General features: G+C 33.5%; 2 protein-coding genes across 4 annotated transcripts; one reads left to right on the forward strand and one right to left on the reverse strand.

Moving 5' to 3' along the window:
- The first annotated feature begins 1,668 nt into the window (after positions 1-1,668).
- On the forward strand, positions 1,669-18,499 carry LOC105346838 (nucleotide exchange factor SIL1). Of its 2 annotated transcripts, none has more exons than XM_034472974.2 (9): positions 1,669-1,828; positions 2,165-2,477; positions 3,211-3,300; positions 3,675-3,791; positions 5,271-5,368; positions 15,640-15,828; positions 17,038-17,159; positions 17,330-17,665; positions 18,046-18,499. In XM_034472974.2, the coding sequence occupies exons 2-9, from the start codon at positions 2,258-2,260 to the stop codon at positions 18,338-18,340; spliced, it is 1,467 nt and encodes a 488-aa protein (XP_034328865.2). In that variant the 5' UTR covers positions 1,669-1,828; positions 2,165-2,257; the 3' UTR covers positions 18,341-18,499. The 2 variants fall into 2 exon arrangements, with proteins under 2 accessions (XP_034328865.2, XP_065924695.1); XM_066068623.1 differs by having other exon boundaries at positions 1,679-1,752.
- On the reverse strand, positions 10,149-16,922 carry LOC117690065 (E3 ubiquitin-protein ligase TRIM71). Of its 2 annotated transcripts, none has more exons than XM_034472972.2 (2): positions 16,777-16,922; positions 10,149-12,639 (listed from the first exon to the last, which is right to left on the reverse strand). In XM_034472972.2, the coding sequence occupies exon 2, from the start codon at positions 12,622-12,624 to the stop codon at positions 10,978-10,980; it is 1,647 nt and encodes a 548-aa protein (XP_034328863.2). In that variant the 5' UTR covers positions 12,625-12,639; positions 16,777-16,922; the 3' UTR covers positions 10,149-10,977. The 2 variants fall into 2 exon arrangements, with proteins under 2 accessions (XP_034328863.2, XP_034328864.2); XM_034472973.2 differs by having other exon boundaries at positions 16,827-16,887.
- Positions 18,500-20,378: the final 1,879 nt, after the last annotated feature.

Here is a 20,378-nt window from a genome sequence, read left to right on the forward strand (position 1 = left end):
TATTGACTAAAAATGGTAGGATCGGGTCATTTTTGTAGGTTAGGTCGGGTTACCCGAAACACACAACTTTTTCTTTTTTTTTTGGCCTTACTAGCATTCCCTCTATTTCTAACGGAAACTAATAGTTAATTCACAGCTCTATAGAAACAGCCAGACTGAAATCTACACGCCCCGTAATCAACTGGCCGAAATATACAGCGGCTGAAACTGACAGGACTGAATTTGACACGCCCTGTTTACCGATTGGTCGAAACCTACAGCGACCTAAGAAAAATCACGGACAGCACGAAATAATCATGATGATGTCAGACTCAAAGTCTCACAGGAGACGATTTGGTTATTTCTTTTAGCTAAAGTACTTACGTACATTAACAGTAATTTAGTGAATTTTATACTTTCTTTTCATAATCAATTTATTAATTAGTTAAAAGGTAGCGATCACTGCAGAAAAAAATATATAACCCGCTAACGCGAGTTATGTATTTTTTCTGCAATGTCTCTACCTTCATATTACCCGAATGAATCGCCAAAGAAAGCATTTTATTGTTTAAATGAACTTGATTGGTACATGTATGTGACCAAATCTTCTGAGAAGCCCAAAACACCCCCAAAAATTACTTTTTAACTTTCTTCCTATTGCTATGTTCTTTTTAAGGACATATTCGTAGATATGACCACGCATTTTTTAACATACCTAGAATAATGAAAGCATTTTTTAAAGAATACTAATTTACTTGGTATTACGACATTTTCTTAAACCGTTTTCCGAATTCATACCCACACTTTGTATGGAAAAAATTAATGTGTTTTGTTAATGTATATTAATCACTCTTCCTCTTGACCTATCAAAAAGAGAGAGGATGAACCATTGTGAAAATATATGATAAATATTATAATTATCATAATTTCGCTACATTTTTAGTTCGTATTAAAAAAAAAAACAAAGAATGTTTATGTTTCAATCTACATGTACATAAATCTCTAAATCTTCATCATTTATTTATTTTATTTAAGATGAGTAAATGTTCGTATATGTACATGTATATTGTCTTTATTTTCAATAACTTTAGCACATTAAATAAAGGGATCAGCCAACTCTTTGAATAATTTGTTATCTATTTATATTATATAATCTTTTAGAGAAGTTATAATCTTGCAATATACCGAGAGCCTTCAATTTAAAAACAAAATTGGTTTTTTTTTTTTTTGCTTTGCTGTCAATTGTTACCTCTGATGATGATGATGTACTAAAGTTATAAGGAGAAAAACTAAAAACCGGAAAGCACAATTTTATAAGCCTGAAAACGAATTTATTTACCATTATTCCAAATCAGAACCTGTCGGTGCTTTTGCTTATTGACTGTCGAATCAGATTGTTGTTAAGTGTTTCTGATTTTTGAATGAGATGTGTACAGCCACAGTACAGGTATTGTAGTTCTTTCATACGATCCAAATTTTAACAATTTTAACATATTCTATTCTATCCCGATATCATTTTTTTAATTTTAGAAAAAATGCTAGCATTTGTAAAAGTTATTGTTCAGTATACTTAAAAGGAAACTAGGGAGTTATGACAATTAATTAACATTAGGCCAGCTTGCTGTAGTAAGAGAGATAACTCTAAAGTCAACCACCCTAAAACTCGGACACCCTCGTACTTTTTCCATCGATCAATATACAAAGTTAAAGTGACGTGTATCAACAGCAAGGCGCCAGGTGTGAAATAAGAAATCTGATGCAAACAGTTAACCGGTAAAAATAGCATTTTATAGAAATGAATGTATGGAGTGTGCTTATGGCCAAATAACACTGCATCTATGACAGAAAGGTGAGATAAAATTACATACAATGTGCTTCAACACTGAAAAATCGATGACAATATCCCATTGTCTTCTTCTTGTTCATCTGTGAAATCAGCTGATATTTTAATAACATTTCTATATTTATGTTAATTTATAAATGTGCAGTAAGAATTAATAGCTTTTGATTATCCAATGTGAAAGATTTGCAACTTATTAAGCGTCATGCGAGATGGTTACACGCTAACACGGTTGAAAAAAGAGGAGAGCTCCACACGTGTGACGATCTCGAATTTTCTCGAACATGACGTAGACATATGGTCTATGAGAGATATTATACATGATTTCATTTTACCGACTTTTAGAATGAGAGTCACATAATACTGGTAAAAGATAATGACACACGACTGAAGTTAGGCTACCCACAGGAAAGCAGGGACAGAAATCGAGCACTTGAGATGCAGGGGCTACTACTGGGGGTAAAACTGGTAACATGTGTGAGCCTGATCCTGTTCTCAGTCAGCTGTTACAACATGGTAGTGAGGAGTGAGGAGGCTTTGGACAACACACAGAATGGTGGCAGTAGTTCCCCTCCCTTAAAGACAGACAAAAATCCCAATATTGTCACAGACAAGACAAGTGCTCTTACCGTTGTACCTGACTCTGAAGATGATGATGGTAACTAAGAAGAATAGATGTTCTCACCCAAAATTTAGATTTTTTTTTTTTTGCTGATTTTTCAAGTTGTTTGTCATATTGATAGAAAAAAGAACAAGTATGTTAAAATTATAATCATATTATGTTAAATTCCTAAGAAATCATGACATGACCCAAACTTTTCTTAAAGATCGCTGCAAAGTCAGCATTATACTGGCATTAGACCAATTCTTGCCTACCAGTGGTTGAACTATTTCTCACCACCATGCAAATTTATTTGTTGATAAGTGACATAATAATGCACAAGCAAGAAATTGTACTTAGCGAGAATTGGTCTTAGGCCATTAGTGTATGTCACTACATGTAAGATAGAATTTTTATTCTCACAGTTTTTGTCTTTTGTTCATGGCATGTTCCCTTAAACTAATAGCATATGGTATTAAGTCTAAATGGTTAACGTACCATTTGTTCACAATGATGTTGATGCTGAAATATTTCTGTCGAAAAGAAGGTCATATTTGTCATACAATGAAATTATATCTCTAATTGAATTGTGAGGATAACTATCTCTTGAAAATTATGATACCTGCATGCACTAAATGTACAGAAATATTTCACTGTTAAACTTACAGTTCTCTTGATGCTGAAGTAAACTTATAATAAAAGACTGCAGGCCGGTACATGTATTTGTGAATAATATGATTCTGTAGCAGTTATGGTCGAATTAATATTTGATCATCTTATTCGTGAACAGCTACGGTGACAACGGAGGAAGAGGGGGCTCCAGATTTCAGCAACCTGGATGTGTTCTACCCTACAAAAGATTGGCAGGAGGTCAAGCCAGGTAAACTCAATTTACCGGTACTAGAGAAAAATCCTTCCTTAGCAAATGTGTTGAGAAGTTCCATTAACCAGCTTTCTTTTGCTGTAACTTGATTTCATGAGTTAACCAGTAAGAAATTGGAATTCAACAACTTGTTTTTGTGACTGAAATAGTTTATAAATGTTATCAATAAGAAATATGAGCAATGTAAAGCACATGATGGGTCTTACTTTCTACTGGTGTGATTGTCCTCATGGCTTGCAGTCTACCTGGGGTACCGGTCATGAACCCTGCTGTATTACCTATAAACATGAAGCAAATTTATGCACATAAAATAAACATACGTTAGACCATTCACAGGAAATTGCATTTAGCAATATTTTTATAATTTTTAGGTCAAGCTGTTCCAAAAGGTCTTCACATTCGACTAAATATGGACACAGGTCAAAGAGAGGCTAAGCTGATGGAGGGCGACGGTGGACTAAAATACTGGAGCCAGGAAGGAAAGCAAGGTAGACGGTTAAGTCTAACAGAGTTGTCCCTCTTGAAATCGAAAGACAGCACAAGAGTATTGAAAATCACTATTCTCAATGATATTGATCCTGTGTTTTACAATTTAATAATTGTAGGAATAGTCGGTACATGTATATACCAACAAAATATGATTCTATGTGTATTAACTGTAGGAATAGTAAATACCTTACATGCATATACTGTCATGATCTACCTACATGCATGTTTAGTAAATACCGTCATGATCCAATGTTCTAATCGGAAATCGGAGGAATAGTCAATGCTAAGAAGTCATTATCCTATGGTCTAACTGTAGGAATAGTAATTACTGACAAGTTATAATCCTATGGTCTAACTGTAGGAATAGTTATTACTGACAAGTTATAATCCTATGGTCTAACTGTAGGAATAGTAATTACTGACAAGTTATAATCTAGTGTTTAAACTTTATGAATAGTAATTACTAACAAGTTATAATCCTATGGTCTAACTGTAGGAATAGTAATTACTGACAAGTTATAATCTAGTGTTTAAACTTTATGAATAGTAATTACTAACAAGTTATAATCCTATGGTCTAACTGTAGGAATAGTAATTACTGACAAGTTATAAACAAGTATTTAAACTTTATGAATAGTAATTACTAACAAGTTATAATCCTATGCTCTACCTGTAGGAGGAATCAATACTGACAAGTTATACTTCTATGTTTTACTTGTAGTAATGGTCAGTGATTAATACAGACAAGTTTTGATCTTGCATTATATTTGTATATAGAAATAGTTAATTCAAACCAGTTAAGAAGTTTTGTTCAGACTGTAGGAATAGTCAATGTGTAAACAGTTTGTCATTATCCTATGGTTGAATTGTAGAAATAGTCCATACTAATTGATCAGGATCATGTTTTAATTGTATTGATAGCCAATACAGATTTATTATCATGATATGTTCTGAAAGTAGGAATTGTCAATACTTGTTAGTCATTCTCTTATGTTTTAACTGTAGGAATAGTCAATACTTCAATACTTGTAAGTTACTGTGGAATCATTAAATTTCGTGGGGGCCAATTTTCGTGGATGACTTAAATTTTACAGGTTCGTGGGGACGTAATTTCATGTATTCATATATATCTACAAAAGGGAATATGACTTTATTACCCTAATTCATCAATTCGTGATGGATGTTATTTCGTGGATGAGAGGTACCCACGAATTCCACGAAAAATGAGCCACCACGAAATCTAATGATTTCACAGTATTTTCCTATGTTTTAAATGTATGAATAGTCAATACTTCAATGCTTGTAAGTCATTTTCCTATGTTTTAACTGTAGGAATAGTCAATACTTCAATACTTGTAAGTTATTTTCCTATGTTTTAACTGTAGGAATAGTCAATACTTGTAAGTTATTTTTTTACTATGTTTTAAATGTAGGAATAGTCAATACTTTTAAGTTATTTTCCTATGTTTTAACTGTAGGAATAGTCAATACTGAAAAGAAGCTCTTTACACCAGAAGACCTGAAAAAAGCACTGAAAGAATTCAGAGTCAACAAGATTGACGATGAAGACACGGAGGTAAGAACTGATAGATTAATTTATTATGTTAATTGTGAAAATCAAAAAATGTTTTAAACTTCTATTATTATATATATTTACATTTGCCAGTGTTTTTGTGATAGCACCACAAATCAATATTGTAATGTATTGTCCAGTACGTTTCATCAATGAGGAAATTGGCATACTGTGGGGTGCATTGGGTTTGCATAATTTAGAGAAAAAAATAACATAGAAATGTCAATATTTTAATTTTATATAATTTTACGATTGCAAAAAATAATATAAATGTAAGTAATTAAGGAATACAATATCATTTTTTGAATATTATGAGGTAATCAAATACAGTTAAGGGTGATCAAATCCAATGTTCGGGCTTTATGATTGATTTTATTATGCCGATCGTATTTGATCACCTAATAGTATTTAAACAATGATTCCTTATTATTTATATTCATATAATTCTTAGCAATTGTACGATTAAATATTGAGATAGTCATTGATTAAATGTATTGGACTTTACATTACAAAATTGATATGTACAGTGTTGTCAAAGGCAAAGACACTGGATATTGTAAATATTTCAAACATTATTAGATAATCAAATAAAGTCAAGGTGTAATCAAATCTAATTATAAAACCCTTTGCACTTCATAATGCTCAAAGAATAAAATAAAGTCATCCCTTAAATACATAAATATTCATTTAACCAATTAAAATGTTTGATGGTGGTCACACATGAAAGGAATTGTTTATTTGGATGTTAGTTGTAAACTGCTGTGTTTTTGTTTAGACTTTTAAAGTCTGGGCTTATAATCAGTCAGTCTGGATATAAAGATAACGTGTTTATAAAATATGATGAGAAATAGTCATAACAACAAAAGTGATAATTTCATATTAACAACTCTTTATCTATTTATTAAAAACATGTTCGACATCTATCGAAGTGTAGGCATACTTAAATGTTGATAGATGTTTATCACACCGATCATTTAAACATTTCACGAAACTGATATAAATATAAGATTTTTAGACATGCATGTATACTGTAGATTCCTTATTTTACGCGAGTACTTAATTCCCCGATCCTGGTGTTTTGTATCAAAACGTGAGAATATAAAATCATGAATGCGGAACTTTTATCCTATTTTCTTATAATGCTCGAATCTCAGAGTATAAAAAACGAGATTTTAAAAATCTGTGAGAGGTGCTTCTCACAATTTTACGCAGATTCCTCGTGTTTAATTAGGAATTTACAGTATTAAAGTTATGAAACAGGAGTTTAAAGTAATCTTAGGTTGTATATTTCTAAGATTTCTTGCTATTAAACGTATAGACCATGGTTGATCAGATAAAAATGGAGATTAAGCTTTGATTACATAGATGTATTGTTAAAGAATTCATTGTACATTTTACCATATTATTCTCAATAAGCGCTTCTGCCCTTTTAAGAGCCTCTCCAGCTTTTTTCAGTTATCAAAAAAGGGGCCCCCTTTTGTTCCCTTATAATAACATTAGCTTTCATTGAGTGTTTCTAGTCCCTAAAAAATTCATAATGCAGAACATTTCGACTCCCCATATATCTTAATTTCTCATTCAATTGTCTCAGTTTTCCTTAATATTCCCCAAGAAACTAGTTGAAAGGCAGCCATCTTGAAAATAAGTGAAAATGAAACTATGAAAGTTAGGAAAAATGTACATAAGGTAGAATCACTATAAATGTTAAAAACAAACGAATATTCTATGAATGTCTTACATGTATTTAATGATGAATAATTTCTGAAAGTAAAAGTGACCCACTGGTTGTGTATTGCAGACCCTAAAGGTTGAGTTTTTTTTTTTTTTTAAATACTTCTGATTCAATAAATATATGAATTGAGTGAATTATCTGATTTTGAAGGAAAGAATCTAGAACAAGCATTAAGAGTTTTCTCAATTTTTTTTTTCAAACAGTATTGAGTGAAAACACACCGGTATATCACAGAAATTATTTTTAACACAAGTACCAAATAACCGCCACCTTTTCACAATTTTCTAAGCACTGGGGGCGCTATTTAGAGATAATATGTTAGTTTTATATTACAAATTTAATTGAAACCATGTAGAAGTTAATGCAATATAAGATCCTTTAAAAGAACAATACTTATTAATAACCTTGATCAGTCCTCATGTTGAGTTCTTGAAGTATGTTGAAGATGGAGACAGTTATGGCTTAGATTTTTAATTCAAATCTATCCTGATGGTCAGCTTAACTCTATATGTCATTTGTAGACAAAGCACATTATATTTGGTAGTTTTCGTGATGATTTGATATTTTACTTTTTTGATCACTTTTACTTTGCAAAATATGAAAAAGGCAGAAATTTATATATCTGGTATTGTTTGCTATATACATGTAAGAACATTTTTAAATCAAAAAGAATGACTGATGCAAATAAAACAAGTTAACACCCCCCCCCCCCCCATTTTCACAAATTTTGTGACACAAACAAGAACCGGGATATACGGTAACTATTTCATCTTCATTTTGGGTTGATGTTTATATAATCAAACTATATGTTCTCTGTTAAAAAAAGAATTACTGTATACTTGTATATTATGCTGAAATTATGAATTGTTTATGACTATTTCAACTACATGTACATCATCTTTATCATCGACCGTTTCACATACCCATATTAAAATTTGTCTATTTATTTCTCTGTTCCTAACATGAGTTTAAAATTTTAAAATTATAAGTCACATATAAAAGGCCTATAGCAAGTTTACAGTGTTCTAGATTGTTGGGTCAAAAACATTGGGAAAATGATGAACACATTCAGGGAGTTTCCTACAGCTCTCCATACTCTCAAATTCAACCACAACTTAAAAATCAATAAATGTTAAATACCATCTTCTTATGTTAGAATATCTACTCAAATCTGTCAAGTACTTTGGCTTCATGCTTCATTTAAACAATAAAATGCTTTCTTTGGTGATTCACATGGGATTTGAAAGTAGCAGAAACATTGCAGAAAATATACATAACCTGTGTTAGCAGGTTATGTAAATTTTTTCTGCAATGATTGCTACCTTCATAACCTGCATGAATCATCAAAGAAAGTATTTTATTGTTTATATTAACATCTTTCTTTTAACTAATTAAAAATTTGATTATGAAAAGTAAGTAAAATTCACTAAATTACTGTTAATAAACATAAGTTTGTTTGCTAAAAGAAACAGCCATATCGTCTCCTGTTAGACTTTGATTCCAACATCATTATGATTATTTTGTGCAGTCCGTGATTTTTCTTAAGTCGCTGTAGGTTTCAACCATGCCATAAACAGGGCATGTCAATTTCAGTCCTGTCAGTTTCTTGTCAGTTTCAGCTGCTGTATATTTCGACCAATCATAAACGGGGCGTGTAGATTTCTCTCTGGCGGTTTCTATTATACAATGACTTTATTACAATGGATTCTAGATCTGCAGTAACCATATTTAATTGTTACATGTATCTTAGGAAAGATTTTGACAAATGTGTAAAGTTTTATTTGAAAAACTTGGAGTACCAGTATGCTAAAGGACATGTTAGAGAGGGGACAACTCTAGGAGCCTTATGAGAGATAGTGAGTTATTGAAACCTTTTCCAGAGCAAAATATTAAAAGGAAATTAACTGCATGTACTTCATAAAAGTTCTAAATTGTGTCAAATGAAAATTGTGTTCAGACCCCATTGAGAAGACCTAGATACCTAAAACAATGGAAATCATTGTTTGCTTTTCATATTAATCTTGTTCCTGTATACACAGTGATGTGATGTTTTAGTTGGGTTTGACTAGTATAATAAATTGCTCATTATTTACCAGTTTGTAAATTTATCAAAGAAATGCATTTTATAAGAAAAAATTTATATATTTAAATAAAGGTAATTTTGGCATTTTGCTTTGTATTGGAAATAAGATAATGTGAAAGTCATGAACCCTTCATGTTTTTTCACAAATCTTGACTATATAAAGCACAGCATTAAGCAATAGTGTTATCTATATACGGTAGTGCTTTTCTTCAGATCTGTTTTTGGATGCAGAGCATTAAACAGTTTGAAATGGGTACATCGGAAATTTTTTAATTACACAAAAACCTATCAATAAATTTGGCTTGGATATGTTTTATTCAATTTTGTTCTGTATTCAAATGGAGAGAATGTTATGCTTAGGTCATACCTTGGATGTGTTTCACAGCCATGTTTTGTAATTCATAAAAGATGAATGCTGAGGCCATAAGTGTACATTAAGAGTTTTTCACAACAGTAGTAATAAAACACCCACAAAGACATACATGTGAAAGAACATGCAGTGTTTGACAGTTCCTGCAATCAAAACTTTTGCCCACATATTTCATACTGATACTATCCCAGTTGTACATTAATAATATTGCAAGTATAAAACCATTGAATTGAAGATTTTGTTTACCATTGATCATATTCTTAAAAGTCTCCTTATATGGAATGGTGTTTTGATGTTGTAAATGTAGGTTATAATTGCATGTATACTGTCACGTGATGAGTTATTGGAAATCTAAATTTGGTAATTACAACTGACATGGCAGGAAGAGAAATATTTAAAGCTTATATAAACCTCTAATTTGAGATCATTGTAATGATGATATACATGCAGGTGTGTGTGTGTGTGTGTGTGTGTGTGTGTGTGTGTGTGTGTGTGTGTGTATGTGGTTACTTAATAATAAGTGATGGAAATGAGTAATTTTTGTAATATAGACTGCAAAATATTGAAGAAAAAGATGAACAATTTAAAACCCCAAAAATTCAATTATCCATTTTATTGTTTGTAAATTAAGAGACAGGATATTTCACAGAAGACCTTGTGCCTTTAAGGTACCTATCCCATATAAGGACCTTTAATATCCATCATATATTTTATGATCACACAAGACCAGCACAATTTCCATGTGCCTTAAAACTACAACAGCTGTTTGGTAGTGCAATATCAAATACTCGAGAAATAAGTTAGAAAAAAATTTTGTTCATTGCAAAATATTAGCACAGTAAAATTTTTTTGAAAAACAGAACGTCATGTCTTGTTTATTTGTACATACTGTATGGAGAAAATGAAACATATTAAAGACATACATTTCATGGGTGTATGACACATCCATGAAATGTACAATTTTTATTGTATATAACATATGTATATGCAGTGTAAATCCCGTGGGATGTTTGATTGACAGAACAGTGAACGGAAATAAATCGTGAAGTGCAAAAACACGTTTTAGTTGTTCTACAACGTGAGGTTGTATAACTTAAAGACAATTTTTATAAGACCCAATTTCTTTACATGTCGAAATACATGTATGTAGGTTAAAGAGAGTGATTATAGTAAGAGGGCTTGATAGTTGTGGCCATTTTCTGTAAAAATTAATCTCCTTATAAAGAAGATCTGTTTAGAAATATAGCAAAATGTTCAAAATTTAAAGCTAAATTAGAAAGATTTTTAATTTTTATGCTTTTTTAAATGATAGTTTATAGCTAAATACATGTTATCTAAAAAGTTACGAAACAACTGATTGTTAATTTGTTAACCACCCAGCCTTCTTTTCAAAATACCACAACACGTGTCAAGGAGTTACAGGTAATTCAAAAGTAATTCAGAAGGGAGCAGCATCTCTTATCACTGTCCAGAGCCCACAGTAGCCCAGGGGCTTCCACTGCTAGCCCAGTGGGACTGATGCCCAGACTGGCAGTGTCCAGGTATCTCAGCGCCCGCCCATCTCTATCGATCACGTGGATCGTCTGGTTTCCTCGGTCCGATATCAGAATGTTCCCATTAGAGTCGCTGGTTAGAGAATGCGGCTTAAAATTCTTCAAAATGTCACTGTTCTTGTACGTAAACCTGTAGAGCCCAAACCGGTCGAGGATCTCAATAGAATCTGTCTCTTTGTCCACTACCCAGATGTCTCCATTCAGATTCTCCGTGACAGAGGTCGGGTAGGCAAATAGAGCCTCGCCCGATTCTTTCTGGTAAATCCGTAAAGCTGCCTCTCCTAGCTTGTCATACTTCAAGACTTCTCCCGAACAGTCCTCGGACTGCACCACGGACACCAGAATCTCGCTCTTTCGTGTTATGTGAAGTCCTGTGATGATATCAACAGTAAGATCCAAAAAGACGGTTCGAACCTGGTTGGACAAGATTTTGACGATCTTGTTGGGACATTTTCCATCTCGAGCCACGAGCAGTCCATTAGACAAGACAACAGCTGGCTCACGAAGTCCAAATTTCTGAAACACCTCCATTTGCACATTACCGCTTTCCTTACTGATCTGAAAACCATACTTGTCCCCGCTGATGAGCAGCTCCTTTTCATTGGCTATTGTCACGGAGGACAGGGGCGAAGTTCCACGTATTTCTATGACTTTCTTGACAGATATTGGTGTTTTCACGGGCGGCAGTGTTCTTTTTCGTAGGTCACCCGGTGTTCCAACGCTGAACTGTCCGAAGAAGGTTTCCAATCTTTCCAAGGAAATTTCATATTTTTCGAACACTGCAGTCTCAGTATGGATAGCAATGTCTTCTTCCGACGAAAGAGCAGACAGGCGCTGCCTTATGTTATTAAGCAGAAGCGGAATGTTTGCTATGTGATGCTTCTCCAGCACAACTTGCATTTCTTTAATGGTCTTTTGTAATTGTGTATAATTTTCTCGCTTCGATGCTAATGCATTTTTGATCGGTTGCTTTTCACTCTTTATGACCACTTGTGACATTCTCTTCAGTTTTTCCTCCAGTGTACCAACACATGCTTTAAAAGCCTCTGCTTGATCGTGGATCTCCGTTTCCGTAGCTGCTTGGTTGTATTCTATTTCCAACAACCTTTTCTCAAGAATTTCACACTCTCTCAAATATTTCGGCGTTACGATTTGATTGAAATCCTTCAAGAGGGTCTCAAATTCTTTTGGCTTCGTCTTGAAAAGTTTATCGAGTTGGTCGAACTCGTGGCCGCGGTGGTTGTCGGTGACACATTTGGTGCAGACGATCTTGTCGCACGTGACACAATACATCTCGCAGAGCTTGCTCTGATGGACGGAACACTTCATGTCATCCAGAATGTCGTAGGATGAGACCAGGCTCCGTCGTATGATCTCATGGGCCTGGGAGGCTATGCTTTTGGAGTGGATCTCGGAGCAGTGCCCGCACATGGTCTCTCTACAGTGCATGCAAAACTTCGTAGCATTCTCATTGGTACCGCACAAATCACATTTGACGGCGCATTGCTGTTGCTGTTCCATCGCCCCGAGTCTGTCCTGAAATGATAAAAAAATACGAAACAGTTTGAAACATTTATTTTTAATTTTTTTATACCACGATGGATTGCCTTTTACATATTTCTTACACACATGTTAAGTATGTTCAGATTAATAGGTAAATGATATGTTGGGAAGAAAAATGTCTTTCTATCTCGATATTTCTTTACCAGGTTTTGTGTGGGTGTTTTCTGCAATTACTCCCCTGACGCCGGCCTGCATAGGGCATCTATGTATCAAATAACAGGCACCCAACTTTTATGCCACCAGAAATTAACTTGCGTAATTTTCACTGCTCATCAGTGTCGGATTAGTTTTCTGTGTGTCGTGTTTAAGAGACCGGGGAATTTTTTGAACCACGTATTCCTCCATTTAAGGTCAAGATCTAGTAATTGATAGGTGCATACAGGTTTATGAAATTCAAGATATAAATTTTTTCTATGTTGCTTCATAACAATAGCTTTGTTTGATAGGGTGTACCGGGGCTAAAATTTCCGGTAAATACAATGGAAAACGATGTTTTAAAGTGCCATTTTCCATTAAATATGAAGGAAATAAGTAACAAATTTCGGAGTTTTGTCGATTTTTTACTAATGAAATATTGAAATATAGCTAGAATGCCTACAGACTCTCTAAAAACGACATGAAACAAGCCCTTGACCTCCTCTTTAAACTTATGTCAAATTGAATATAGGTACCGGGGCTTCTTCTCCCATGATTTAAGATAGCAGTCGGAACATAATAAGGGCGTTGTTTTCGAAAAGTAGGCGTAGATTATCATAGATATGCACAACTTTACAAGAATCGGAATGGGGAACATTGTCCATTACTATAGGGGTTGTTTATTATTGATAAATAATAATTAATGAAAGGAAATTTATCTTTGTATCCCAGAAAATAAATGTTAACGTTCTACCTAAGAGAGTTAAGCCTCCAATAAAATCAAGATATTTTAAAAGCAGTTTATATTATCTTATTACCTAATAATGATAATACCTATAGTCAGTAATGAATGTATCTAAAAACTGAGAATGGTATTAATCTTCCGTTGCACTACTTTCACGCTATTAAAGAGGCATGGTCACGATTTTGGTCAAATTTTATTTTTCTGTTTTTATTATTTACAATGCTTTAGGAATGCATTTCTAATGATCAAATTAATTTTGAGAGTCAGTCGTAGAGTTATAAGCAAGATACAGGGCTCACAACTCTTTGTAATGTAAATAAGGCTCGTGCCCTGTTTTTGTTTACATAGGTTCAATATACCAGAAAAAATCTTTTTCAAACTGATTTGTTTATCTTCTTATTCGTTTTAAGTATAAACAAACAGTTCCTAACGTTTAACACATTATTTTTGGTCTAAAAGTATAATTTTCACTTCAACATTCAAAATGTAAACAAAGGCTTTGTTTACATAGCAAAGAATTGTAAGCGCTGTAACTTGCTTATAACTCAACAAATGACACTCAAATTTTGGTTGCATATTAAAAATGCCTTACTGAATCACTGTAAACATTAAAATCGGAGATAAAATTTTTGACCAAAATCGTGACCCTTTAAAGAACCTAACAATAATCAAAAATAGAACTCGTATAGACAGTCGGTGTAAAATTCGAGAAATCTTATATGTGCTCGATGTATACATGTAATACTCGAGAAATCCTTAATGCACTTAGTGTAAGAGACGAGAAATCCCTTATTCATTTTGTTTTAAACTTGAGAAAACTTGCAAACCTCCATTCAATGTTAATTAGTTGAGGGATGGGGGCCGGTAGGGGACATGAATTGCTTATGCCATAGTCTCAGAATTTTCGTTGTTTGTTTTTTAAAACTACGAATATTTACATTTTCAAATGCCTTTGTCTGTGATAACATTACGAATCAATTTTGAACCCTAAAACCAAATAACTTCCTAAACATGAGTGACACAAAATTGGCGTGTCTTATAGCATAACCGAAAAACGGTATTGGCTGCACGTAGTAATACGTAGCATGTGCTACATAAAAAATAGGGGTTTCAAAATAATGGTGTTTTAGAGTGTATAATTTTGAAATAATATAAATATAGGTAATAAGGAATCATTCTTTGAATATTATGGGGTGATAATTTCGGTCGGAGCGTGGTCAAATCTATCATAAAGCCCTCGGGCTTTTAAAATTATTGGATTTGACCACGCCCCGACCGAAATTATCTATCGTAAAGCCCTTCGGGCTTTATTGGATTTGACCACGCCCCGACCGAAATTATCACCTCAAAGAATGATTCCTTATTCCTTAAAAGAAGTTAAATTTATGCATTTGGTTTTTGAATATGGGTCGACAACATTATACCTCGGTACATTAACCCATATTTGTAACTTATAATCACATAAAGTCAACATCTTATGTTACAGTCCCTTATGATTGGTTACGTTCAGAGTAATTAGGTACTGATATTGAGTATTCTTTACGAGGTGATTGGAGTCATGTCTTGCTTTCAAAAAGCTTAAATTATAGCTGCTTCGATATTCGACCAAAACTTCATGATTTACAGCAATGCAGATTCCATAGGATCTAGAAAATACAACAATGTGCAAATAACAAATTTTAAAAGATAGATATCGCTATCGAAAAAAAGAGACCTGAAATTCATTGTGGAAACTGCTTTTAAAACTGTATTTATGTTTTATGAGAGCCTACGGTAAATTAAGTTCAAAACCGTTACTAGACTTGTAAAACTCAATGTTTGAGACAAAAGTTGTTACAGTAGCAAATATCATAATTTGTGATCGATACTACTTGAATTGGGTTAAGGATAAATTGTTGATAAAATGAACATGTTTTATAGAAGGGACTATAAAAAGAATATAAAATTAGCTGTATGACATTTTGGGTATCGTTCTAGTTTGTTCATATGCAGACTGGACCATTCTTGATATATTATACTATGACAGCATATCATCATATTCTCCCAGTGTGATCCTCAATATTAAATTCTTGTAATGAATTGCCATTTTGCAGCGCATGGAAGAGGTGAAGAAGAAATACAAGAGCTACGAAGAACTGAAGAAAGATCTAGAGGGACTACACATGGACATCAAGACGGATCGAGAGACAGTCCTAGAACTGACCTCCATGTTGAACTCCAGTTCTCTTGATACCACGGAGCGTGTGGATGTCATGGAGACGCTGCTGGACTACCTGCACCAGGTGTGTTATACTTTTTAGATAAAAGTTTATACGATCCAGAAACTTCATAGTAAGGAGAACGCAATTACCCATACACACGTTTAAAAAATAAATGGTGTATTGTTGCCATTGATCATAAACACTGCAGGAAATAAGGAATCATCCTTTGAGTATTAGAACCATTTTAACAATAGCTTGGATTTTGGGTAGTTGTGTCAAACAGCATTGTGACAAAGGCATGTGTATTCTATTGCTAGCAAATTTGAAATCAACAATATTCACCTGGCTTTAGAGCTAAGACTACGCAGTCGTTGCATGTTTCGCTGAAATCACGTCAGTTCTACCTTGTTTTGATGCAAGAAATAGATAGCAAGTCCTACTGAAAGTCCAAGGTCTTGTTAAAATGGGTCTGTGAGGTGATAATTCTTGTCGGGGCCTGATCAAATCCGGTAAAGGTCGAAGGGCTTTCCGATAGATTCGATCACACCCCAGCCGAAATTATCATCCTTAAAAGTCAAAGAATGATTCCTTGTTACTTATCTTTATAAAAAAATTTCAGCAATTGTGCGATTAATTAAATATTTGAATGTAAATAAGCAAACCCCGCTTGCGCCCCAATTATATGTCATTTGAAGTTTTTGGACTGTATAGTACAAAATCTATACATTGTTTTATCACAGGCAACGACACTGAAAAATGTATTTATAATGGTATGCAGCCAATGCCGTTAGGTTTAATGTTTTCCGGTCTTTACAAATGTACAAAGTCACCGGGACCTGTTGGGCATTACATAATCAGATGTCAAAACTATTTTCGTTTTCGTTAATCATTAATAATGCAGTATGCATGTCTTTTAAATGTTTGTCTATTTAAAAAACAAAACAAGTAGGTTTCACAACTAATATAAAAGCAATAGTCTGAAATAACATGGAACTATGATTTGAATAATTAAACGTGAAAAAATCATACCTTTACAAACTCGGATTCGTGCTTGTTACGAGGAGTGTATGTGCACGTACCTTCAGATCTAGATATCTTTAATTTTTACTTCCGTATTCGTGTTTACTGAACTTCAAGGATAAGCTTTCACGTGTGTATTGCTACGAAGGGCCGGTCCAAACAAAATGGTGGACAAAAAAGTTTCAATCAAGAATTTTAAGAGCTTGGTTGATCTGCATTTTAATATACTAGTAGTGGGAATTTTTTTCTATGATTTTTTTTTCTCTTCAGATTGATAATGCAATTCTGTTTTGTGACATTGGCGGAATGAAACTGGTCATTAAGAATCTAAACGACTCCAATGCCGAGATGAGGTCTATTTCCTCGGCAATTCTAGCAACATCGCTTCAAAAGTATGATTTGTGTAATTCCTCTTCTATGTTTTTGTCATCCAAAAATTAAACTTTAAAGCTGTTTAATGGAATGGTTTTGTAAACAAATCAAATGTTTTGTCATTTAAAAGTTTAACAAGGAAGATGTGTAATTAAAATTTTTTAAACCAATCAAATCTTTCTGCTTTTAGTAACCCAAAAGTGAAAGTTTACTGTATCAAAGAGGGGGTACTGCATCACTTTGTGCGCGCGCTTTCAACGGAAGTAGAGTTGCCTGTCAAGAAGAAGCTGCTTTTTGCCCTGTCTGCAATGGTTCGCAACTTTCCGTACGCTCAGACCAAGTTCGGTGAATTGGGAGGGTTCAGTGTCCTCGCCAAGTTGTTTACGTTGCCAGGTACCTCGGAGGAAGCTACAAAGCTTAGCGAAAGAACTTTAACGCTGGTAGTGGATTTATTGGAGGAACATCAGTCTGTAACCAAGGACAACAAACACCATTCTTCTGAGGAGCTGCTCACACAGTACCAGAAGTAAGCAATGCAAAATAAAATCTAAAACCTCTTTTGATTTTTTTTGGTGTGCAACATTTTTCCTTTTAATTCTATATTACGTACATGTACATTTACTTTCCGGCGATTTTTATTCAGATACGATTTTTGAATTGATGATGTAGAAAAAAAATTGCAGATGATATGAAGCCACAGAATTCCATAAAAATTGGCAACTCGCGCCCCCCCCCCCCCCAAAAAAAGAAAAGTCAGTTTGACAGTAATTTAAAAACGATTTTGCTGTGTATTTCAGGCATTGCAATGATAAAAACTTGTTTCACTTTTCGTAAGATTAATACGTATGCGCATTGAGTCTATATGTATAGATTACAGTATAACTACATGTTTATGTGTATTTTCAGCTTTCCACTTCTAGAACATCTCCTGCAGAACGGATTTTGTGAAATAGTGGGCAATCTATTAGAAAACATTCCTCAGCGGGAATTCGAGAGTACAACAGAGGTCATTCTAAAAGCCGCCATGAAGCTGAAAGATTCCTGCTTTCAACAGTTTAAAGAACACACTGTCAAATTTAAATCTCTTCATGATAATTTTTTAAAACTGTACCACCAAGATACGGAATTAGATTTTTATAGAGACCTTTCCGAAGTCGCCAAAAAATTATACCTTTTTCTGATGGAAAAAGACGAACTGTGATGCATTAATATTAAACCAATATTTGGTTGTTGTTACAGTTTTGTATAATTTTATAGAACGAGAGGCATCAGTGAAGACTGAAGTAAATGGTCTTTAATTATATGGTTTTAAAAAGAGTTTAAGGATCATTTTATGATTGATAAAAATTGTATGACTGTGTTTATTTTGTTGGTTTTATATCAAGTTTATTATGAGAACAGTGCTGGTCAAAAGATCAAGTAAGAAATGGTGAAAAAATCTGTTGCTTATCAAGCCCTGTACAGAATACTAGTATGTGACAACAAAAGCGCATTACCTATTATTGAATACAGATCATGTAATAATGCAGTACCTGCGTCATTTTCTAATCATCTGTACAGAAAAATACATTGTGTAAGAACGCAAGTAGCCTAAATATATTATACAGTTAGTGCTGTTTTTAAGGTCAATGAACTACCCTTGATATAATATCCACGATATGATATCAAAGATGAACGCGGGTTATGTACTAGTACATGTATTTTTCCTGCAATGCTAGCTACTTGCATACTCGAATGAACTACCCTTCCCCCCTTCTAAAAAATAAATTTGTCATTGTTTAAATGTTAATGAGAGACAGATTAGGAAGAGTTTTATATTCAAACAAAATTCCTTCCCTCAAATTGTAATATTTACATTTCCTGGTGTCTTCGTTCCCCCCCCCCCCCCCCGAAGATTTTGTAGTTTTAGTAAAAATGATTGATTTTTGGCACGTGGTCTAAAAAGGGAGTATTTCACGGCACCACGTGATTGATGTGCGCGGTCCTTGGTTATGCGCAGTCTGCGCTTCATGAAAACTGTTATTGAAAGGACTCTTGAGGCACAAGGCGTTATTGAACATGCATAGCTACATATTTACATACACAATGAAGAAAAGAAACGTAAAAATGTCCATACGTATTATAATTACACAAATTCATATATCAAGATCAAATAAATAAATATGATTACATATGATTACATAAAAAGTTGAGGCAAGCATCAAAAGAACGGTCGCAAACTATTTGTTCTAAAAAAAATTCTAGTACATGTACATGTACTTGATATAGGTCAAGCTTTTGTAGTACATGAACAATCCATTTACAGACATATGGAGAAAGTTATGTACATCAGAAAACTGTTTAAAATGATTAGAATGCTAAAAATCGCAATACCATATTTCACGATTACATTTTACTTAAAGTTTATGAATATTTTTTTAAAATGACATTAATTTTTATTTCGTTCAATCACATGGTGTCTCTGATAAATATTCCCTCAAAGAAAAAACGTCTGGTTGAACTAGACGTTCATAATGGCTCCGCAGAAATGCACAGTTACTTTTTACACATGTACTTTCATATCATTTTTTAAAAAAATATTTGCATTTATATTACACGAACATTAAAGCACTTTCTAAATTACTTTTCAGTTTGAAAACATGTTAATTAAATACTTTTGATACAAGGTGTCAATTGGTGGACTTTGCGACCTTGTGTATGTCAGCTTAAAAGTAGCTTCTGAAGATTATACGTAACGTTGAAAATCTTTTAAACCTATCCTTTTCGAACGCTACAAATTGCAGAACCAAAAATTCATTTATTGTTTATACCTCCTAGGGCGTCAAGATGTGTTCACCTAGAAATAGGTAACATTGACCTGATGAGATATTTACAATGAAATTGTTTGATATTTTTAGGCTCAGGATCACCAAGCTACGTTATTTGATGTATCTTACGGCCTCAATGTATGTTTACCCAAAAGTTAACTTGTGTTTTGCCTTTTGTCGTAGGTAATTGTCATTCAGTCTTTATCCTTGATACATGTACCTTAAGATTAAGTATAATAAGATTCAATTGTTAATTCCCCATGGTCATTTTGTTTTATATGCATTATCAAGTTTTTATATTAAAAAAATTTAGAAAGAGATGAAAGAATCGTTCTTCAGGTGAGCGATATGACTCGGGGGCCTCTGATTATTTTCAGAACATATTTAAATTTACTGGAAAAACAAAACGAAAATACCTGTTTTATATACTTA

The sequence above is a fragment of the Magallana gigas genome, chromosome 8 (genome assembly GCF_963853765.1).
Source record: "Magallana gigas chromosome 8, xbMagGiga1.1, whole genome shotgun sequence".
Taxonomy (NCBI): Eukaryota; Metazoa; Mollusca; class Bivalvia; order Ostreida; family Ostreidae; genus Magallana; species Magallana gigas.